At 40.1% G+C, this 21,657-nt stretch overlaps 1 protein-coding gene across 2 annotated transcripts in view; it reads right to left on the minus strand.

The window, feature by feature from the left end:
• The window catches only part of MICU2 (mitochondrial calcium uptake 2), a 90,524-nt gene that overhangs the window by 44,892 nt on the left and 23,975 nt on the right, over positions 1 to 21,657 (minus strand). For both annotated transcript variants that reach the window (XM_024125897.3, XM_024125896.3), the window contains exon 2: positions 14,770 to 14,914. In XM_024125897.3, the coding sequence (XP_023981665.1) occupies positions 14,770 to 14,914 (145 nt within the window). The remainder of the gene's footprint in view (positions 1 to 14,769; positions 14,915 to 21,657) is intronic.

Raw genomic sequence — 21,657 nt, forward strand, 5'->3', positions numbered from 1 at the left:
AGAATGATTTTATAGAGGCTATCAGAAGAGTAATAATGTGCTTTAGGCTTGGATTATGCAAAGAACCATGTTTTAATCATTTCATCTCATTATCTTATTTCATTTGTAACTCATCCCTTCTTTTTAATGATTCCTTTTTATACCATTCAGAGAATAACAATAAGCAAGCTGATTAAAAGCATAAGAATGTCTAAAGAATATAAGGGTAGAGGGAAAGTGACCCTCCTGAATATCCTTCCAAGGAGGAGAAATCTGTCTTTAAGAAATAAAAGCATGGCCCGTGGGCTTTAAACCTGTTCTTCTCACACAGGAAAACGCATCCTCTCCAGTCAGGGTGCGGGGTCATGAGCTAGGGGACAGACAAAGTATCTGCCACCCTGCAGTCTGACGACTACAGAAATGCTCACCACGCCCCATCTTAGGTACGTTGTGTGCATGTGTGTGTTTACAAGAAGGCCGGGAGAGGAGAAAGTATTTGCCTGTGGAGATGGGTCAGCACTCAGATGCTGCCAGGGCAGAGTGTGCTCATGGCCCGCTCTTACCCACGTACTGATTTTCTGTTTCACTGCAGGGATGGGAAGGAGACTGCTTAGTGAGTTCTTGGAAACCTAAGCAGCTAATTTTTTTGGCAAATGAATTTATCGGCAACCTGTGCTTTTAAAACTTCTGAGATGGCTTCTACAAATCAGTTCACTTTTCTGTTAGAACTGACCTAGATGAAAATGTTTTGGTTTAGACCCACAATGAGTTCTCTGATATTGGAAATGCATATAAAGAGTCATGTTTTTATTATTTTAGCGTCTCCATTTACTTTTTGTAAAGTATAATAATTTTATTTATTTATTTTTTTACTGTATTCATTTTTTTTCACACACACACACAATTTTATTTTTACAAGAGATAAATAAACTGACAACAAGCACTGTAAATGGATGACCACAACAAAAGCAACAATGATTGCAATTACCAAACAGGACACGCACTCGTACTATGTCATGATATTGACATTCAGTCCAGTAATTCTCCACTGTAACAGCTCCTTTACTTTGCAGTGAAAATTGATTTGCATATTTTTTGCCTCTGAGTCCTTGTGGGATTTTTTTTTTTTTATTCGAACAGCGAGTCACAAAAATTATAATCATCCTCATCGGTTCACTCAGTCCCATGTAATTCATTTTTTTTCATCTTGATCTTTTGTCAGCACTTTTATGAATTCATCAGTTTTCCATTAGAGTTCTGAAAATGCTTATTCATTCAGTTCAGCAGGATAGTCAGTTATCAGAAACCTGTACTTGTCAGAGTCTTTTCCATGAAAATAATTTTAAAATTAATATTTTCAACTGGGAACAAGGATTGGTATTTTTACACGTTTTTATAGCTTTATTGCGATATACTTCATATATCACAAAATCCGTCCATTGAAACTGTATAGTTGAATGGTTTTTAGTATATTCAGAGTGGTGCAGCCATCACCACCACCTACTCTCAGGACATTTTCATCACCCGCCAAAAGAGCGGAAAACCCATTAGCATCACTCCTCTTCCCCTACTTGTAGACAACCACGAATCTACTTTCTGTCTCTACAGACCCGCCTCTGACGGACGCCTCACATAACTGGAACGGCACTGCCTTGTAGCTTCTCCCACCTACCCTCCCCGCCTGTAAATGCTGGTCACCCCAGAGCTCCTTCCTTGCACCCGCCTTTCCCATCTAAACTCACTTTGCAACCTCATGAAGTCTCAGCTCTCATGGAGCCACTGAAGAGTCTTCAACCTACATTTCAGTTCCGTTCTCTCTCCTACTTGTACATCTAACTGCTTACTCAACACTTCCTCTTGGACACCTGATAGAAACTCCTGTGAATGAACGAATACCTACTATGTGCCGAGCACTATGCTGGGTATTTGGTTTATGTCACTAAGCACAAGGGACACAAATTCCTGTCATGGAGCAGGCGCTCTAGGGGAGAAACAGACAATAAACAGTAAACTTCAAAAATAAGGAAATTGTAAATACATATGAGAGTAAACGTTAGGGTGTGACAAGTGCTACAGAAAATAACTGAACAGGTAAGAGGGATGAAAAGGGCAGCAGAGCTGGAATAAGATGGGGCTGAGATGTGAGCACAGCACTGTGCTTGTAACAACAGCCTCTGGAAAGAGGGGCAGGCATTTATCTTGTGGCTCTTGGGGAGCTGGACAGTCTCGTCACTGCTGTTTGTGCTGGCGAGTCAGCAGTCGGTCTTTCCTGCATTTCCCACCGCAGTGCCTGCAAATGAGGTAAAAGAACCCTGACGCATCCTTCACTGACTTCTGTGTATCCTGCCTTGCTTTGGTTGGCTGGATAAAAATGCAGCTCCGTCTGACTAAACAAATGGAAATAAAGTGTCCGTAACAAAAGTTACTAAGGTAGAAAGACACAGTATAAATGCTCTCTCTATGCTGCTACAACAGCATTAGTTCTAAGGTAGAACTGCACACATTTTATAGTAACAGAACATTACATTTAAGCATGCAGGCCATTAAGGCAAAAAGGAAAATTATGCTTGACCACAAAATTTTCATTTTCTAATATAAGATAGTCTTTCTAATAATATAAAGCCTCATTATGGTACCCTTAAACACATTTTCAGCAAACTTTTAATTCTGAAGATGATAAAATTAATCCAATAAAATTGCAATATAGAAGGAATACAATAAACATCATATTCTACTAAAATGAGCTGCATGCTAAAATTACTGTGAGAAAAAGTCCTAAGAAATTTGACTTTTAATAACAATTCTCCAAGTAAAATTTAAGTGCTTTCCTCATGACAGTGACATATTGTTGCTATCCTACATAAAGAGCTTTAAGTGGAAGAGTTGGTTTTTAAGTTGCTCTGTATGACGGAACCAAAGGGTACCAGCCGGAGGATAGACACAGGCACAAGTCAGAGCAAGAGGGCTCCGAGTAGTAAGTCAAGAGCTACGGGAACCACTAAATGCGTTTACGGAGAGTAAAAAGATCACCGTGTTGTTCAGAAGAAGGAGGTCCAGCCTGAAGGAAAGGAGTCCATCGCATTAATCCGGGGAGAAGTGCTGAGGGCCTACCCTGAGCAAAAGACACAGAAGACACAGAGAAGGACAGAGAAGAGAAGTGGAGGAGGGAGAATAAGCTGCTCTTGGTGACGGAGCAGATACAAAACATGAGGCAGCTGGACATGTCCACGAAAACTCCCCACAGCCTGAGTGAGCTGGGGGAGCGCCACCGCAGGGAAAGGGTGTGATGGGGAGGAAGCGGCCTTCAGTTTCGGATGCGCTGAGCTCCAGATGCCTGTGCGGATAACGCACGAGAGTAAGTGCCTGAGGCACAGCGAGACCAGAGCTTCTAGGGGCCAGCAGAGAGCCTGAGACGGCGCGAAAACGGCCCTGAAGCGACAACCACCCCTGGGGGCTGTGTCTAACGGGAGCAGTGCTGAAGGGAGGGAGCATTTAGGCGTTGGTAGGAAGAGGAAGCACGAAGGAAACAGATGGCAAGAACACATCGCTGAGAACAAAACCACAGGCGCCCAGGGAGAGACGTCCACAGCAGCAAGTGCTGCTAGAGGGTCAGTCAAGAGTCAGGAGGACAGCAGCCGCCCGTCTTGGCCATTTGGGGGCCACTGCTGACGTTCAAGAGAGAATAGTCAGCAGACAGAGGAGGCAGGAAGCCAGACTGCGGTGCACCTGAGAGCAGCACGTGAGCCGTGAGCGCAGGCGCCGCCCGCTGGAAAGCGAGTAGCTGGAGGGGCTGACTGTGCCGGGGTCGTCAAGGCAGTAAAGACACGAGAGGATCTGTAAGCTTCAGAGACTGAGACGGTAGAGGCAGAGAGCACGAGGGAAGGAGATGCAGAGGAGGCGGTGGAGGGACGAGTCTTGGCGGGCAGGGAGCACCCCTGGCAGAAGGCCAGGCAGCGGGGCGTAAATGCCTTGGAGAGTCTAGGCCCAGCTGGAGAACGTGAATTTAGTGGCTCCGATCTGCATAATCAAGGGATTTTCTCCAACAGTTCACAGCAGCCTAGGTTCAACAAGGACAAAGGGGAAAGATACTGGAAAGCAATGATTAAAGAGTGACAAAATGACAAACCATGTGGCTACAGGGAAGGAAGAAGGTCCAGAAGGAGCTGAGAACTTGGGAAAAATGGGCTGAGAGCAGAAGCTTTTATGAGGTCAAGAATAGGTGTGCCGGGTATGAGAAAGTGGGTAAAGTGGAAAGATAATTCAATTGTTGCCAGAGAGTGGGATTCTGTAATTTGGGATTTCAAAACTGGAGCAATTCTAGGTGATGGACATGGGAGGTGAATGATAAGAACAAAGGTCACTAAAATTGAGAACTAAGTACTGTAAGGCTAACGACATTTAGTAGAAAACAGCATCAAAGCTTGGAATTCAATAGAAAAGAATTTAAATAAGGGAAGATGGTGTTTTAGCTAGATAACCTAATTCTGAAAGGAGCACGTTTTTATGGTTTTCTGAGTGGGCAATAAGGGATAAGGATGATACTGATCTCCCCCAAACCTAACAAATAATGAAGGAGAACAAACAGCCAGCATCCACCTGAAAGAGGAATGGGGAGACGGTTCAAATAAGCCCCATCAATTACTATTAATAAAGTATATTATTTGTAAAAAGTCCAGGAAGATAAATACCAGGTAAAAATGAGTTTAGGAACTAATACATTTCAGACTGCTTTATTTCTTTCTGTTTACACATGAGGATCACGGGTCATTGGGTTGGCTCCGTTTTTCCTTGTTTTGCTGTTCATCATGATCCGAAGGAATGCAACCAAGGTTCTTTTTCTTATCCATGATGAAAAATGAAGATGAAGGACATCATATGCATAAAGGATGTATTATTCAGCCTTCAAAATCACTCAGTTCTTCATTTAGCTAAATGCCTTCTGATAGAGTTTAACTGCATTCCAATGAATAATAAAGTGGAAACATTATAAGAACCTAAATTGGTTGAATCAAGGGTTGCATAAAAACAACAACAATGAAACAAAGAAAAAGCCATGTAAACTTTGAACTTCATTAGAAGAACCTGGGCCTATGGCTAAAACAAAGTAGAGTGAAGTAAACTTAGATTCAATTGAAAGAACATAAAATGGGAGAAAATTCTTTTTTTTGGTGGGGGGGCTGTGCTGCACAGCTTGTGGGATCTCAGTTCCCCAATCAGGGATTGAACCTGGGCCATGGCAGTGAAAGCCCGGAATCCTAACCACTAGGTCACCAGGGAACTCCCAGGAAAATTCTTGAAAAAACATAAAACGGGGGAAAATTCTTCGATGACACTGAGCACAAGAGTAAATAGCTCATGTTACATGAGGAAGAAAATACAAATGTTTGTGAGAGAAAGTCAAAGGAGTGAACCACTGAGTCAGGTAAAGAGAAAATAGACATTAACACATACTGTTTACAAATACACGATATGTTAATATTCTGCTAATCAAGCTTTTACAACCTCCACTTGAAACCCTAAATGAAAAAATTAGAATAAATTACAATACAGGTCACAGCACAGACATTTCTGATAAACAAGAACTGTTTGGCTATTAAGTATTTCTAAAAAATTCTTTCATTATCCTTTGTTTTCTTTCATAATATCATCCTCTCTGTTTTGTACCCTTCAGATAAAAATTTTTAGAAAAAGCAATCTATACCTGTCATTTTCATTTCTTTCTAATTCTTTCTTTAACTGCCCACCACTCTCTTGACACTGATCTACCAAAGGTCCTGGTGACCCATGCTGATGACCAAATCCAACAGCCTCTCCCCAATTCCCATCCTACTGGATCTTTCTGGACACCCACACTAGTGACCAAACACTTCCTGCTCCCATGACACTGCACTCTCATCCGTGGCCAATGGTCTTATTTAAAAAAATCTCTGTAACTGGCTCTTCTTGCTTCACTCACCTTCTAAATGTAGATTTCTTTAAGACGTATTTTTAACTTTTTCTTTTTAATGCAAATAATAAATATTTGTTGCTGATGAATTAGAAAATTACAAGACAAAAAGAAAATACAAAAACTGATAATTCCAAAAGTAAGAGTGAACTATTAGCAACGTGGCAAATATCCTTGCAGACTGTATTTTACTTATACATATATATAAACAAGGAAAAAATGGGATCTCACTCTTTATATGCTTTTAAAAAGTTGCCTAACTGACAGCCTTGAAGGGAAAAAAGACAGTTCGACAATAACAGATTTCAATACTCTACTTTCAACAATGGACAGAACCACCACAGAGAAGATCAGTAAAGAACTAGAGAATGCGAACAACACTGTAAACCAACATGCTGAAACTTATGGAACACAATAAAAAATAGGAAATGTGAATGTATCCAAACAAGTATGGAGTGTGAATCAGTAATCAAAAACTTCCCAACAAAGAAAAGCCCAGGGCCAATGGTCTCACTAGTGAATCCTACCAAACATTTAAAGAATTAACACCAATCCTCCTCAAACTCTTCCAAAATCTGAAGAGGAGGTAACATGTGTGAACTCATTCTAAGAGACCGGCACTACTCTGATGCCAAAGTTAGACACAAACAAGGAAAGAAAACTACTACAGGCTACTATCTCTTATTAATAGTGGTGTAAAATTTTTCAAAAAAATACTAGAAAACAGAATCCAACAGCCCATTAAAAGCATTATACACCATGAGCAAATGGGATTTATTACTGGAATGCAAGGGTGGTTCAAGATATGAAAATCAATCCATGCAACAGGCCACATTAATAGAATGAAAGAAAAAGCCCACAAGATCATCTCAATGGATGCAAAAGAAGCATCTGACAGGGCTTCCCTGGTGGCACAGTGGTTGACAGTCTGCCTGCCAATGCAGGGGACACGGGTTCGAGCCCTGGTTTGGGAAGATCCCACATGCCACACAGCAACTGGGCCCGTGAGCCACAATTACTGAGCCTGCACGTCTGGAGCCTGTGCTCCTCAACAAGAGAGGCCACGATAGTGAGAGGCCCGCGCACCGCGATGAAGAGTGGCCCCCGCTTGCCGCAACTAGAGAAAGCCTCTCACAGAAACGAAGACCCAACACAGCCATAAATAATAAAATAAATAAATAAATAAATAAAAATGTTAAGTGGAAAAACAGTATAAAAATTGGTCTAAAAAAAAAAAAGAATCATCTGACAAAATCTAACACCCTTTCATGGTAAAAACACCCAATAAACTAGGAATAGAAGAGACCTTCCTTAACATTATAAAGGGCACACATATGTAATATGAGAGCTAACATCATACTCAACGATGAAGACTGAAAGCTTTAACAGAAACATTAGGAACAAGAAAAGGATGCTGCTTTCGCCACTTCTATTTAACATGTGACTAGAACTTCTAGCCAGAGTAATTAGGCAGGAAAAAGAAATAAAAAGCTTCCAAATAGGAAAGGAACAAGTCCAGTTAAATCTGCTCATAGAAAACATGATCTCATTATGCAGGAAATCTTAAGAAATTCACAAAAAACTGTTAGAGCTAATGAATGAATTTATCAAAGTTATAGCATACAAAATCAACACACATAAATCAGCTGTATTTCTATATACTAGCAATGAGTAATCCCAAAATGAAATTAAAAAAACAATTCCATTTGCAATAGCATCACAAAGAATTAAATATTGGGGAATAAATTTAACCAAAGAGGTGTAAAACTTGCACAGTGAAAACTATAAAACTTGATGGAAGAATTAAAGATTTAGATACATGGAAAGACATCTTATGTTAATGGAGTGGAAGACCTAATATTGTTAGGATGACAATACTACAAAAAGCAATCTTTCTATTCATTGCAATACCTATCACAATTCCAATGGTGCTTTTTGAAGAAACAGAAAAGGCCATCCTAAAATTCATATGGAATTTCAAGAGACCTTGAATAGCCAAAAGAATCTTGAAAAAGAAGAACAAAGTTGGAGGATTCAGACTTCCTGATTTCAAACCCTAATACAAAGCTACAGTAATCAGGCCTGTGTGGTACTAGCAAAGGATACACATACAGAACAACAAAACAGAATTGAGAGTTTGGAAATAAACTTATACATTTATACTCAATTGGATATTGACAAGGAAGCCAGGACAATTCAATGGGGGAAACAACACTCTTTTCAACAAGTGAATAATTAGATCATTAGATAGATAATAGATAAAAATAATTAGATAATAAATAATAAACAGATAGAGAGCCACATGCAAAAGAATGAAGTTGCACCCTTTTACTTTACACCATTTACAAAAATTAACTTAAAATGGATCAAAGACCTAACCTCAATAGTTAAAACTATAAAACAGGGGCAAATCTTTATGACTTTGTATTTGGCAATATTTTCTCAACTATGACACTAAAAATATAGTCAACAAAAGTAAAACAAATACATATGACTTCATCAAAATTAAAAACTTTTGTGCATCAAAGGACACTATGGAGAGTGAAATGATAATCCATAGAATGAGAGAAAAATGGAATTTGCCCATTTCATCTAAGTTATTTGCATACAGTTGTTCCTTGTATTCTTTTATGATCCTTTATGATCTAAGTTATTTGCACACAATTGTTCACTGTGTTCCTTTATGATCTTTTAGGATCCTTATGATTCCTCTATGATCCTTTTATGTATTCCTTTATGATCCTTTTGACTTCTGTTAAGGTTGTTAGTAATGCTCCCTCTTTCACCGTTTCCTAATAGTTTGAGTTTTCTTTTTTTTTCCCTTGGTCAATTTAGCTAAAGTTTTTTCAACTTTTGACACCTCTTTTCAAAGAACCAGTTTTGAGTTTCATTGATTTTCCCCTACTTTTTCTAGCCTCTATTTTCTTTATCTATCATCTTTGTTATTTCCTTTCTTTTGCTTGCTTTAGGTTTAGTTTGCTCTTCTTTTTCCAGTGCCTTCAGATGACAGGTTAGGTTACTGATTTGAGAACTTTTTCTTTATTAGTATAGGTATTTACAGTTGTAAACTGCCTTCTAAGCACTCTTTTAGCTGCATTCTATAACTTTTGATGTATTATGTCTTCATTTTCATTCATCTCAAAGTATTTTCTTTTTCTTTCTTTTTAAAGAAATTGAAGTATAGTCGATTTACAATGTTGTGTTAGTTTCAGGTGCACAGCAAAGTGATTCGGTTATACATATATATATCTGTTCTTTTTCAGATTCTTTTTCCTTATAGGTTAATACAAAATATTGAGTATAGTTCCCTGTGCTATACAGTAGGTCCCTGTTGGTTATTTATTTTATATATAGTAGTGTGTATATGTTAATCTAAAACTCCTAATTTATCCCTCCCCTCCACTTTCCCCTCTGGTAAAGTTTGTTTTCTATGTCTGTGGGTCTATTTCTGTTTTGTATGTAAGTTCATTTGTATTTTTTTTTTTTTGGTTCCATCTATAAGTGGTATCATATGATATTTGTCTTTGTCTGGCTTACTTCACTTAGTAAGATAATCTCTAGGTCCATCCATGTTGCTGCAAATGGCATTACTTCCTTCTTTTTATGGCTAAGGCTCCACTGTATATATAGACCACATCTTTATCCATTCATCTGTGGATGGACACTTGGGTTGCTGCCATGTTTTGGCTGTTGTATATAGTGCTGCTATGAACACTGGAGTGCATGTAGCTTTTCGAATTAGAGTTTTCTCCAGATGTATGCCCAGTAGTGGAATTGCTGGATCATATAGTAACTCTATTTTCAGTTTTCTGAGGAACCTCCCTACTGTTCTCCATAGTGGCTGCACCAATTTACATTCCCACCAACAGTGCAAGAGGGTTCCCTTTTCTCCACACCCTCTCCAGCATTTATTGTTTGTAGATTTTTTGATGATGGCCATTCTGACTGGTGTGAGGTGATACCTCATTGTAGTTTTGATTTGCATTTCTCTAATGATTAGTGATGTTGAGCATCTTTTCATGTGTTTGTTGGCAATCTGTATATCTTCTTTGGAGAAATGTCTATTTAGATCTTCTGCCCATTTTTGGATTGGGTTGTTTGTTTTTTTGATATTGAGCTGCATGAGCTGCTTGTATATTTTGGAGATTAATTCCTTGTTGGTCATATTGTTTGCAAATATTTTATCTCATTCCGTAGCTTGCCTTTTTGTTTTGTTTATGGTTCTTTTGCTGTGCAAAAGCTATTAAGTTTAATTACGTCCCATTTGTTTATTTTTGTTTTTATTTCCATTACTCTAGGAGACAAATCCAAAAAGATATTACTGTGATTTATGTCAAAGAGTGTTCTGCCTACATTTTCCTCTAGGAATTTCATAGTATCAATCCCACATTTAGGCCTTTTGAGTTTATTTTTGTATTCATCCTGCTTGGTATCCATTTTGAGTTTATTTTTGTATTAATCCTGCTTGGTATTTTGTGAGTTTCTTGAAACTGTAGTTTGGTGTTTGTTAATAATTTTGGAAAATTCTCAGCTGTTAATACTACAAACATTTCTTCTGTTCTTTCTTCTCTTTCTGGTATTGCCATTATGGGCATGTTACACTTTTTGAATTATCCTACAGTTTCTGAATATTGTTTTTTCCAGTCTTTTTTCTTTTCAGTTTGGGAAGTTTTGACTGAGATATCTTCAAGATCACCAATTATTTCCTGGGCCCAGAGGATTATTCTGATGAGACCATCAAAGGCATTCTTCATCTCTGTTACAGAGTTTTTTATTTCTAACATTTCCTTCTGACTCTAAGAGTCCCCCTATCTCGGTTTACATTACCCATCTGTTATTATATGTTGTGAACTCTTTCTTTTAGAGTCCTCAGTATATTAATTATGGTTATTCAGAATTCCTGGTCTGACAATTCCAAAATATCTGCTATATTTGAATGAGGTTCTGATGTTTGCTTTTGCCTCTTCAGATGACGCTTTTTGCCGTTTAGCATGCCACTTGATTTTACCGTTGAGAGCCAGATATGATGTGCTAGGTAAACATTGCTGCAGTAAATAGGCCTTTGGTGTGAGGTTCTATGTTTACTTGGTTAGCATTAGGCTGTGTTCACTGTTTGCTGTAGTTGCAGATGTCAGCAGCTAAAATTTCCTAATGTCCTGGTTTGTCTCTGCTGTGTTGTCTCCCTAGAGCCTTCTTAAGTAAGGTCTGAGAGGCATAGTTCTTTCAGCTGTATCTGCGTGCTATATAGGAGCCCTACTGATGGTGTGTGGTGACGTGTGGGGAGATCCTATGATGGGTCTCAGTCTGTTAGTGAGCCCGTGTCCCTAGGCTGTGATCTTCGCAAGTGCTTTCAGTATTTTGTTTTTCCCCCTTAAGTGAGGCAGGAAAGGTATATGGGGCTGGAGTTGGGTTCTTCCATTTCCCCAGGTTGGTTAGGCTGTGGGTTACTTGGGTAACATAGCTTCCTTTTTGTGCAGGCCTTTGTTAAGGAGAACAGAATGCTCTGGGAATTTCAAAATGGGTACTTTTCTCCTCCCCTTGGGGGGAAGCAGGAGAGGATTTTTCTCAGACCTTCACTGTGAGGACTGGTGGGGCCCTCAGGGTGGATTTTCACAAATTTTTATCTCTGAAGGTAGCCCATGCTCAGGCTCTAGCAACTCCTGAAACACTCTTGCCAGATGGTGGCTCCAGCGGTGGCTTCTCTCTGTGTCTACCTTCTCCAGTTTTTGCTCTGTGTGCCCTGCGGTCTCAACTCTCTCATGGATCTGAGAAGAGCTGTTGATTTTCAATCTTCCAGCTTCTTTTGTGCTGTGAGAACAGGAGTGACAACGTCCGAGCTCTTTACATGTTGAAGAGGCTAAACTACTTATTTTAAAAAAATAAGTTTATTCATTTATTTGTTTTTATTTTTGGCTGGGTCTTTGTTGCTGCATGTGGGCTTTCTCTAGTTGCTGAGAGTGGGGGCTACTCTTTGTCGTGGCTTCTCTTGTTGCAGAGCACGGGCTCTAGGCACGTGCGCTCAGTAGCTGTGGCTCGTGGGCTCTAGCACGCAGGTTCCGTAGTTGCGGCGCATGGGTTTAGCTGCTCCACGGCATGTGGGATCTTCCTAGGCCAGGGATCGAACCCATATCCTCTGCATTGGCAGGCGGATTCTTCACCACTGCACCATCAGGGAAGCCCTAAACTATTTTTTAAAAGAAAATTTTTTGTATCTCTCCAATTATTTACTTAGACTAATTTTCTAGGAGGGAACTTATTGCATCAAAATAAGTAAATATTTTCAAGGTTTCTGATATATACTGTTAAGCTTCCCTCCACAACAGTGTGAAAGCTAATAAAGGGAGATGGTACTGCAAGGGAGTCGGGAGGCCAGGAGGGCAGCGCTCGTGCACACACCTCCAGTGCTCAATGCGACCCCCAGGGAGACACACCCTGCACCTCCAGCAAGAGGGAGAAACATGTGCTCCCTGCCGGGCAATGAAAAGCCACTACTTCAAACTCCCACTTCCCTCCAGTGCACTTTTCATTTATAACAGCCCCTCCCAGTTTCCCCTTCTCTTTTATGAAAGAGTTTTCTCTCCTTTGCTTTAAGGGACTTGCACGTGGTTTGTCACTGATGCACGTTGTGAACTGCAGTTCTTCGCTCCTCCCAAATAAACTGTTTTGCTGGTAAAATAACTGGTTGTTTTAGCGTTTCAGATTAACAGAAGCTGTACCAAAATAATCTAAATATATTTTTACCACCTTATTTTCCTTCTCATAAACCTTCACTGATCCCTCACTGGTTCAAGATGACATCCCCTTATCTCGACCAAATACACATTTCTTTGGTGGTTGCACAGGGTCACCGAAATCCTCTGTACATTTGGCCCTTTACTGTTTTTCACTAGCCCCCAATGCCATGCTTTGGTGCTAGGGACTGGTGAACTTACTGTCCCTAGAACACATCATGATCATTCGTTTTTGCTCAAGCCATCCCTCAGTATCAATGATGTCTTCCCAAATTCAATCTACACTTCTTCCAGCTCACCTTGCCCTGTCCCATTCCACCTGTTCCATGTGCAGCTATCCACAGGGCAAGACTGTCGGCACACTTTGAAAGGTGTCAGGAAGCCAAGAACTTTTCAAAGAACACTTCTGCAATATAGGGCACAGAGGAAGGGGCCATATCTACTCTCTGCAAAGTAAAAGGGACTGATTTAGATAAATAAAACTAAGAATTTCTGACAATTTGGGATAACTGGGAGTAGACAGTTTATGAAATAAAATTATTTAATTATAGCTTTTGGATTTTTGCTTCTCATTCTATTTTTTCAGGTTTTTTTTTAAACCAGTGGCATCATGACTCCATTGTATGACCCTCCTTTTTTTTAGTTCTGAGCAAAACTTTAATATTGAGAAAACTAGGTTTTTTCAAGTAATCGAAGACCTGGTGATAAAGATAACACGAAGCACAGGAAACTATTTTGATAAAACACAAAATTGTTATTTCTAGGCAGATTACTTAAAAACGGAAACCTTTCACAATAGCTTATCAAGAGCAGACCATTAGTCCAATGAAGCTTTCTCTTTTTAGCAGAAGAAAGAAAATTAAGTTTTAGTTTTATATAAGTACAGTATAGGTATTAAAGCTTATTTTTAAAACTGTTATAATAATAATTCAATTTTTAGCCAGTTTGACCACACAAGATTCCTGTTCTCTCTCCCTCTTTGTCTGTCTCCCTCTCTCTCTCCTCAACCAATTTTTTTTTTTTTTTGGTATTCCAAGCATTGCTCCTTATAGTATTTCAACTTTTTGCATTGATTAAAATACAATCTGAGACAGAGTAAAACTGTGTTCAACAATTTCCAGAAATACATATAGTATCCATATATATGAAAAGACCCACCTCAATAAAACAAAATAAAATTTAATATTTCAAACATTCAGAAGCATATGAATGCATTAGAAAAGATCTTTAAAAGCTATATAATAAACCAGTAGTTAACTCAAGAGAGGGATCTAGGTTTGAGTAAGGTCAAAGGTGAATTTTTAATTTCTGTTGATTTTTTTTCAAAGATCAAATATATATATATATATATATATGTTTTTAGACAGTAAATATGGTGGTCTATTTTTGCTTCTTTCCAATAGAATACATTTGATCACATTTTTTTTTATACAGCAGGTTCTTATTAGTCATCCATTTTATCCACATCAGTGTATACATGTCCATCCCAATTGTCCAGTTCATCCCACCACCACCCCACCCCCTGTGCGACCCTCTTAATTGCTCTAACCTAGTTTCTTTTTTTTGCCCAATTTAAAACATCAACACCACCAAAATATAACATCTTCGATGAATCAGTTACCCTGTTAAGAACTTATTTAGTGACATTTAAAAACTTACCTATTTTTCCTCTCTTTAGAAAAACCCACGTACAAAGCAACTATTTCTTTTTTTTTTTTTCGGTATGCGGACCTCTCACTGTTGTGGCCTCTCCCGTTGCGGAGCACAGGCTCCAGACGTGCAGGCTCAGCGGCCATGGCTTATGGGCCTAGCCGCTCCGTGGCACGTGGGATCTTCCCAGTCCGGGGCACAAACCTGTGTCCCCTGCATCGGCAGGTGGACCCTAAAGCACTGCACTACCAGGGAAGCCCCAAAGCAACTATTTCTTAGATAAATAAATAAATAAAAAAAGTTTAGTGTCACAGGGGTTGAAAGTCTAAATAATTAAGTAAACGCAGAGTACAAAGAACGATAATTAAAATGAAGAAAAGCTGTTACCAATTCTAAAAAACAGAGGTTTTTCAGCCCTAATATTTGATTTTTTTTAACTTAAAAAACAAAAACACAACTTACGTTCGATTTGGTCAAACATTACTGAGAAGAGGAAGTCCCGTGGTGTCATGTAATACTCTCCCCTGTGTTCCAGTGAGGAAAACTGCATGAAGCGCTGTTTACGAGGAGATGGTTTCCCTTTCATCTCTCCAGAGTCCACACTTTTCTAAAAGAAAAAGAAATTGCAATTTCAGATTTTTTTCAGTATCATTCCCCAACTTAGCTACTTCTACAATAATCTTTAAAGAGTAATTTTAGTGTTTAGGTATAACAACCTCCAAACTTTGAAGTCATTTACTGAACAGATATTTACTGAGTGCACAGGCACTGAAGACAGAGCAGTGATGAGGCTAACCTGAGGAACCTGCATTCCCAAACAGGAGAATGACAATTAATGAATAAATGTATAAAATAATGTAAGACACTAAGAAGTGCCATGAAGAGATATAAAGCAGGATAAGAAAGTGATTAGTAACATTTCGGGGCTTCCCTGGCGGCACAGTGGTTAAGAATCCGCCTGCCAATGCAGGGGACACGGATTCAAGCCCTGGTCCAGGAAGACCCCACATGCCGCGGAGCAACTAAGCCTGTGCGCCACAACTACTGAACCTGCGCTCTAGAGCCCTCGAGCCACAACTACTGAGCCCGTGTGCCACAACTACTGAAGCCCACTCACTGCAACAAAGAGTAGCCCCCGCTCACCGCAACTAGAGAAAGCCAGCGCACAGCAATGAAGACCCAACGGAGGCAAAAATAAATAAATAAAATAAATTTTTTTAAAAAGTAATATTTCAATGGGATGGACAAGGAGAGCCTTTCTGAACAGGTGACATTCAACGAGACTAAGTGAGGCACGCCTTGTGGGCTTGGGCTCTGGAGGGAGAGCATTCCAAGGAGGAGGTAAAGAAAGAATACAGACCATGGGACGGGAACAAGCATGGTGTGCTCAAGGGTGGTATGGCGGAAGAGAAGCTCAGGGAGACAGGACGGCAGCAGATCATGTGAAGATGAAGTACATCCATTCTGATCAGTGGCCCTGCCTTTAGGAATATATTGACATCATGGGTGCACAGTGCTAAGAGAACAAGAACGGCTAAGATATTGTTACTGTCAGAGTCTGTACCTTAGACAATGGGACCTGGGCCTTGACCCAAATGCTGATAGAGACGATACTGAAATATTTCTTGCTAACCTTTCACAGAGCACTTACTATGTGCTAGGCATTGTACTAGTTAAGTACCCCCCATGGATTATTTAGTTAATCCTCACAATAACTGAACAGTAGATACTACAGTAGATATGAAAACCGTAAAGTAAATGGCAGAGCCAGGATGAAAAACCAGGTGTGTCTGACTCAAAAGTGTTTCAATCTCTTAACTACCACAACTATCCTCCTACCCATGGCTAGGCACTGTGCCCTAGGCAGACCGGAAGAAGACGACATACCAGTCAGCACACATGCCAAGGTCAAAATAGGAACCTTGACTCAGAACGTGTCATCTGTGAAATCCAAGAGCACACTGGTACTAGGGATCACTTTCCTGAAGGTAACGCGCTAACTCAGACCACGACATCCTTCCTGGACACATCGCTTCCTTTCCATGCAGACACACAAGTCATGTTCAGTAAGTGCTGAGTAGAACTGAAATGGGGGAAAAACAGCAATTCCAGTTGCTCAAACCTCCAAATTCAAAGCCATCAACAGCTCCTTTTAGCTGATCCCAGTCCTCTAACCAGTATTAATTCTCTCTCCCCAATTTGACAACCGGCTTCCTTGAGTGCCTACCAGAATACTGGCCGTATACAGAACACTCAATAATACTGCACTGATGGTGCCCTGTCTTCTCCAGATCTTGCCTGTTCATGTCTTTCCTTTTCTTTCCCCTTAAATTACTACTATAAAAATAACTCAAGGGGCATGTCTTAATTATATGAGTCCATACTCTTATTTCAGTCATCAGAAAATTGAATTTTATTAATATTTTCTGAACATTTTATACATGAAGTAGATACATTATCATTTGATACATTATCAAATAGATAGTATTTGTAGGAAAACAGTGGTAAACAAGACAAACAGTAATTCCTACTAGAATGTACTAAGTGCCTTGGCAGTGAATTTACAGAAAGTATACAGATGGGATAGGGAAGGGAGAGGGGTAAGAGTCTTCTCAGTAAATGTCACAGCACTGGCAAAGTCCTAGATACAAGAGTAATACAGTGTATTGAAGAGCTAAAGAAGTTAAACACAGATATATACATTATTAGCTTAAAGAATATTTATGTTTATTATACTAATGTTAATATATAGTCTATTCGATTTTAAAAAGTAAATAATCTATACAGAAATAGGTATATGTATTTCCAAATCTTTAAATAAATGTTGGTTCTTAAAAAATATATATTTATTTATTTATTGGCCCTGCCACACGGCATCTGGGATCTTAGTTCCCCCACCAGGGATTGAACCCGCGCCCTCAGCAGTGGAAGTGTGGAGTCTTAACCACTGGACCGCCTGGGAAGTCCCAATGTTGGCTCTTTTATACTATCTTGTATCTAAGTTGTTCATGACTAGTTAAAAAAATACCTTTTACCAACCACTTAAAACCTTTTATGCAAACAAACATATTCTTCTTTCTAAACGTCAACCAACTAAAAGGGGCCAATTACTCATTTATCCTCCTCAAGTGCTCTCATAACAGGATGGATTGTTATTCTATGTCTCTTTTGGTTTTCATGCTGTCCTCTATCTTGTGGCAATCTTCCTCTTTCCTGGTCCTAACCTATACTGAAAATGACCAAGAAGTAAAAACACAAACCTCCCACTCTCTTGCAGCAAGATATGAAAACTATTCCTCCATCTCATGGTTACCATATTCTATATACTTGTATGCGTCTATAACTTGCATAAGCGTAACATTTCTGAAGATTCTTGAGAAGAGTCAATTATTCTGGGAAGTGTCATTTTATTTTTATTTAAAAAATATTTTTAAAGTCTTTACTGAATTTGTTACAATATTGCTTCTGTTTTATGTTTTGGTTACTTGGCCGCAAGGCATGTGGGATCTTAGCTCCCGGACCAGGGACTGAACCCGCACCCCCTGAAATGGAAGGTGAAGTCCCAACCACTGGACCACCAGGGAAGTCCCCTGGGAAGTGACATTTTAGATAATGGTTGATTGGGTTGTCATCCCTTCCAATTTTGGTTAAATATCCTCCCCAATGAACAAGAAAAGGTAGAGGAGGCGAAACTAAAGTTCCCTTCCCTGGGTTGATTTCTGAGCTTGAAACTGCCATATGAATTGTAGACCATGAATTTAGAAGGTCACTTACAAACAAATGACCTCCACATTTGCCCACCACGATTCTCTACCAGTAGGCGATGTGGCATAAAACTATCTAACGACCCCCTACTAACATCCTCACAACTCCACCTGGTGTTGTACCTTTAATTTCTGCTACTTCATGGTATAAATACACCTATTCTACTACCCCCATATCCTGCAATTCCCTTCGCCAGCACTAGCAATGTCTCTCTTTTTTCTAATTTTTTCCACCACGTCTCACACTGCTTACTGAGGACACAGCTATCAGTTGGAGGCCATCACCTGTGTAGATACTAATCCCACCATTTCCCTTACGCAATATACAGCAGAAGCCCCCAAGTCAGCACCTCTTACTACTAGAGTCTTTCCCTTCATCCTAACTCCTACCCACCAACCTCCCAAGTAAATACATAATCGAGCATCTACTAGTGTGAGGGCACTCCAGGAAGAGACAGGACACATACTAATCAAAGGGGCAACAGTACAGTAATAAACACTAACAATACAGCTAATGTGAATTAAACACATGCAAGGTAGGGTGCTAAAATCTTTCCATACATGGTCTCACTCAATATTCACAATGACCCTAACAGGAGACTTCATTTTATCAGCTTCATTTTACAAAAGAAGAAACCAAAGCTTGTCAAGGTTAACCAGCTTGCCTGGGTTAACATGGCAAGTCAGCGGATAGCATAGAGGCAATATGACAACCTCAGCTCAACCACTATCCTATGCCAGCTCCTCTAAGGATTACATAAACTAGGAAAATAGAGAAAGCAGTGTGGGTAATGACAGTTGAGAAAGTTTTCATAAAAAGAGTGGGATTTAAGTTAGGCTCTAGAGAATAACAAAGAATAGAACTAGAAGTAGCCATCCTTAAGACCTGGGCTAAGAGTTGTCCATTTCCTAAATGACATGTATTATTTCCCTTGTTCAATAAAATTTAAAATAAGTAGGATGTTACGAACACATTTCTTCGCTACAGCAAAATTTACGCAGAGGAAAGAAGAGTATTGTTCTGAAATCGCCAGAGCCTTTCTAATTCCAAGTTGACGAACCAACAAAACAATTTTCTTTTTTTTTTTTTTTGCAGTACGCGGGCCTCTCACTGTCGTGGCCTCTCCCATTGCGGAGCACAGGCTCCGGACACGCAGGCTCAGCGGCCATGGCTCACGGGCCCAGCCGCTCTGCGGCATGTGAGATCTTCCCGGACCGGGGCACGAACCCGTGTCCCCTGCATCGGCAGGCGGACTCTTAACCACTGCGCCACCAGGGAGGCCCAAGACAATTTTAAGTCCCCTCTGTCATACAGTAGTTGAATTTTAAAGGACCACAAACTGATGTGTATTATATATTTATGCTTACTTCACAGAATCTGGAAGATCAATTTGACATTTTGCATCTTTTGTTTATCTATACAGTTTATTCTTGCCATACTTCACATGTACGACCACTATGATCAAAGCTCCGATGGATGGATTTAACATCAAGAATTAACGATGTCTCTCTGCCCCCAACCCTTCCATCCTCTCCCCTGGTGCTCTCCTGCTCACGTGAGCATGCTCTCTCTGCCCACATCCTCCTGTCTCTCTCCTCCTTCCTGCGCACGTTTCAGGTGGTTTTTATCGTTGCTGCTGTTTGCATATTCCTTGAACTGACCATATGGTTTCGGGCACTCATTCTTCTCTCTCGTTTCTCCTGTCTCTCTTCCACAGATACGTGTACATGTGGCGTATCTGTGGTCAGTTGTGCTTGGTACACTGAGTCTGGTCAAAGGCAACGGCTTTTTGAGTTCGGCGAGGTGCAGTCAGAGGATCAGTTTGGATGAAGAGGATGCGGAGGAATAACGAAGGTCAAGGCACTAAAATTCTGTCTGAGACAGCACAAGGGCAGATGCCCAGCTTAGTGCCGTTAACGTTAGCACTGCTCCGTATCAGGCGGTGAAGAAGTTCACAAATTCATCTTCAAACATTTAAGAACCTGTTATGTGTCACTGTTCTGCAGATACACAGATGGACACTGTGAGGTCTCGGCCTTTAAGGAGCTCACAAAAGGGAGTGCTGGAGAGCAAAGAAACAATTCAGAGCACTGGCTCCAAGGCCAAACTACCCAGGATGCAAATTCCAGTTCTGTCACTCACTAGGTATGTGACCTTGGACCAGTTATCAGCTGACTCACGAACAGTGAGGAAACAGGAATCCAGCTGCCTGGACTTAAATCCCAGCTCTGTCACTTGGCCAAGTTCCTACTGTGACTTCTCCCTAACTAATCTGTAAAATGAAGAACACAGTAGTATCTACTTAAAGGGTCTTTTATAAACCGTGTGTTCAATGAAATAATACACATACTACGTGCTCTGGAAGGTCAGCCATTACTATCACGATCGTCGTAATTTAAACAAATGCTCTAACAGAAGTATGTAAAAAATTGTAGGAGAAGGCAGAGAGAGGACCAATTAACTGCCTTGTTAACTGGGAGACTTAACAAAGGCATCCCAGGTCAGGAGAAATGGGACCTGGGCTGCAAACGGTGAGGTGTCGCCAAGACCGGGAGCAACAGTAGAGCAAAGCACGCTACAGCCAGTCCTGAGGTCTGGGCAGCAGATCCAGGGGGCAGAGGGTCTCTGGGGGACGCGACAAAAATGGACAGAAGGGGAGAAGGGCAGACACAGTGCACCAGGAAGACCGTCTTGGATGTGGGCATTTTAACTCACACAAGAGCCAGCGCAGATGAAAGACACTGGAACGTACACGGCTGATGCTGCAGGATATCTCATACCATGATTCAGCACTTAGTCTATACATCCATCCAATACTCTTGGCTTTTCAGTCTCAAAATCCCAGCATATTAGAAACATTACATTACAAATGCTAGAGTCAAGTACACTAACGGCAGAAGGGAGCTCTTACAGTCTGAAAGTGAGACGGGAGAGAAAATTAAACAAGCCAGACCTGGCCACGATAGTCTGGATCAATCAGTGTTATGATGACCAATAAATAGCCACTAGTTCTATTTATGTGATGATGATCTTCAGTCACTTAGAAATTGCTAATTATGTAGGGAACATTTTGTCAAAAATGTAGGAAAATGTGTAATGTAGCTTAACTGTTTTTAATGTAAATCTTGCATTTTTAAAATAAAGAGACGTTTTATTACTTACGAGGGTAATTTAGTTGTCTGGAAGATTCACTTACAGGGCGTAACTCACACCCCACTGATGCTGTATAAACTCATCTAAACTAATCTACTATATATATCCAAAGCACTTTGTAGAATGTATGTTATATAAAAGTACCAGGGCCACGTTTACATAAACTGAAAATGATCAGAACTGTGAGTAAAAGCACAGTGTCCTTCAGAAAAATACAAGTAGACATGGTTCGGGCTCATCATAAATACTATCACATGTCAAATAAAAGTAGACCACAGGATACAAATCTTTTCATCTTTCCAACACTGTTAACAGTCACTTTTTAAAAAACTTACTACTAGTGTATTCTTAGTCATGATGAGCTCTCACTTACAGGAAAAGCATCTATACAAAGAGCAATTCAGTATGCTGACACCTAGGTTTCAGGATGTC

Source organism: Physeter macrocephalus, chromosome 13, assembly GCF_002837175.3.
Source record: "Physeter macrocephalus isolate SW-GA chromosome 13, ASM283717v5, whole genome shotgun sequence".
Classification (NCBI taxonomy): domain Eukaryota; kingdom Metazoa; phylum Chordata; class Mammalia; order Artiodactyla; family Physeteridae; genus Physeter; species Physeter macrocephalus.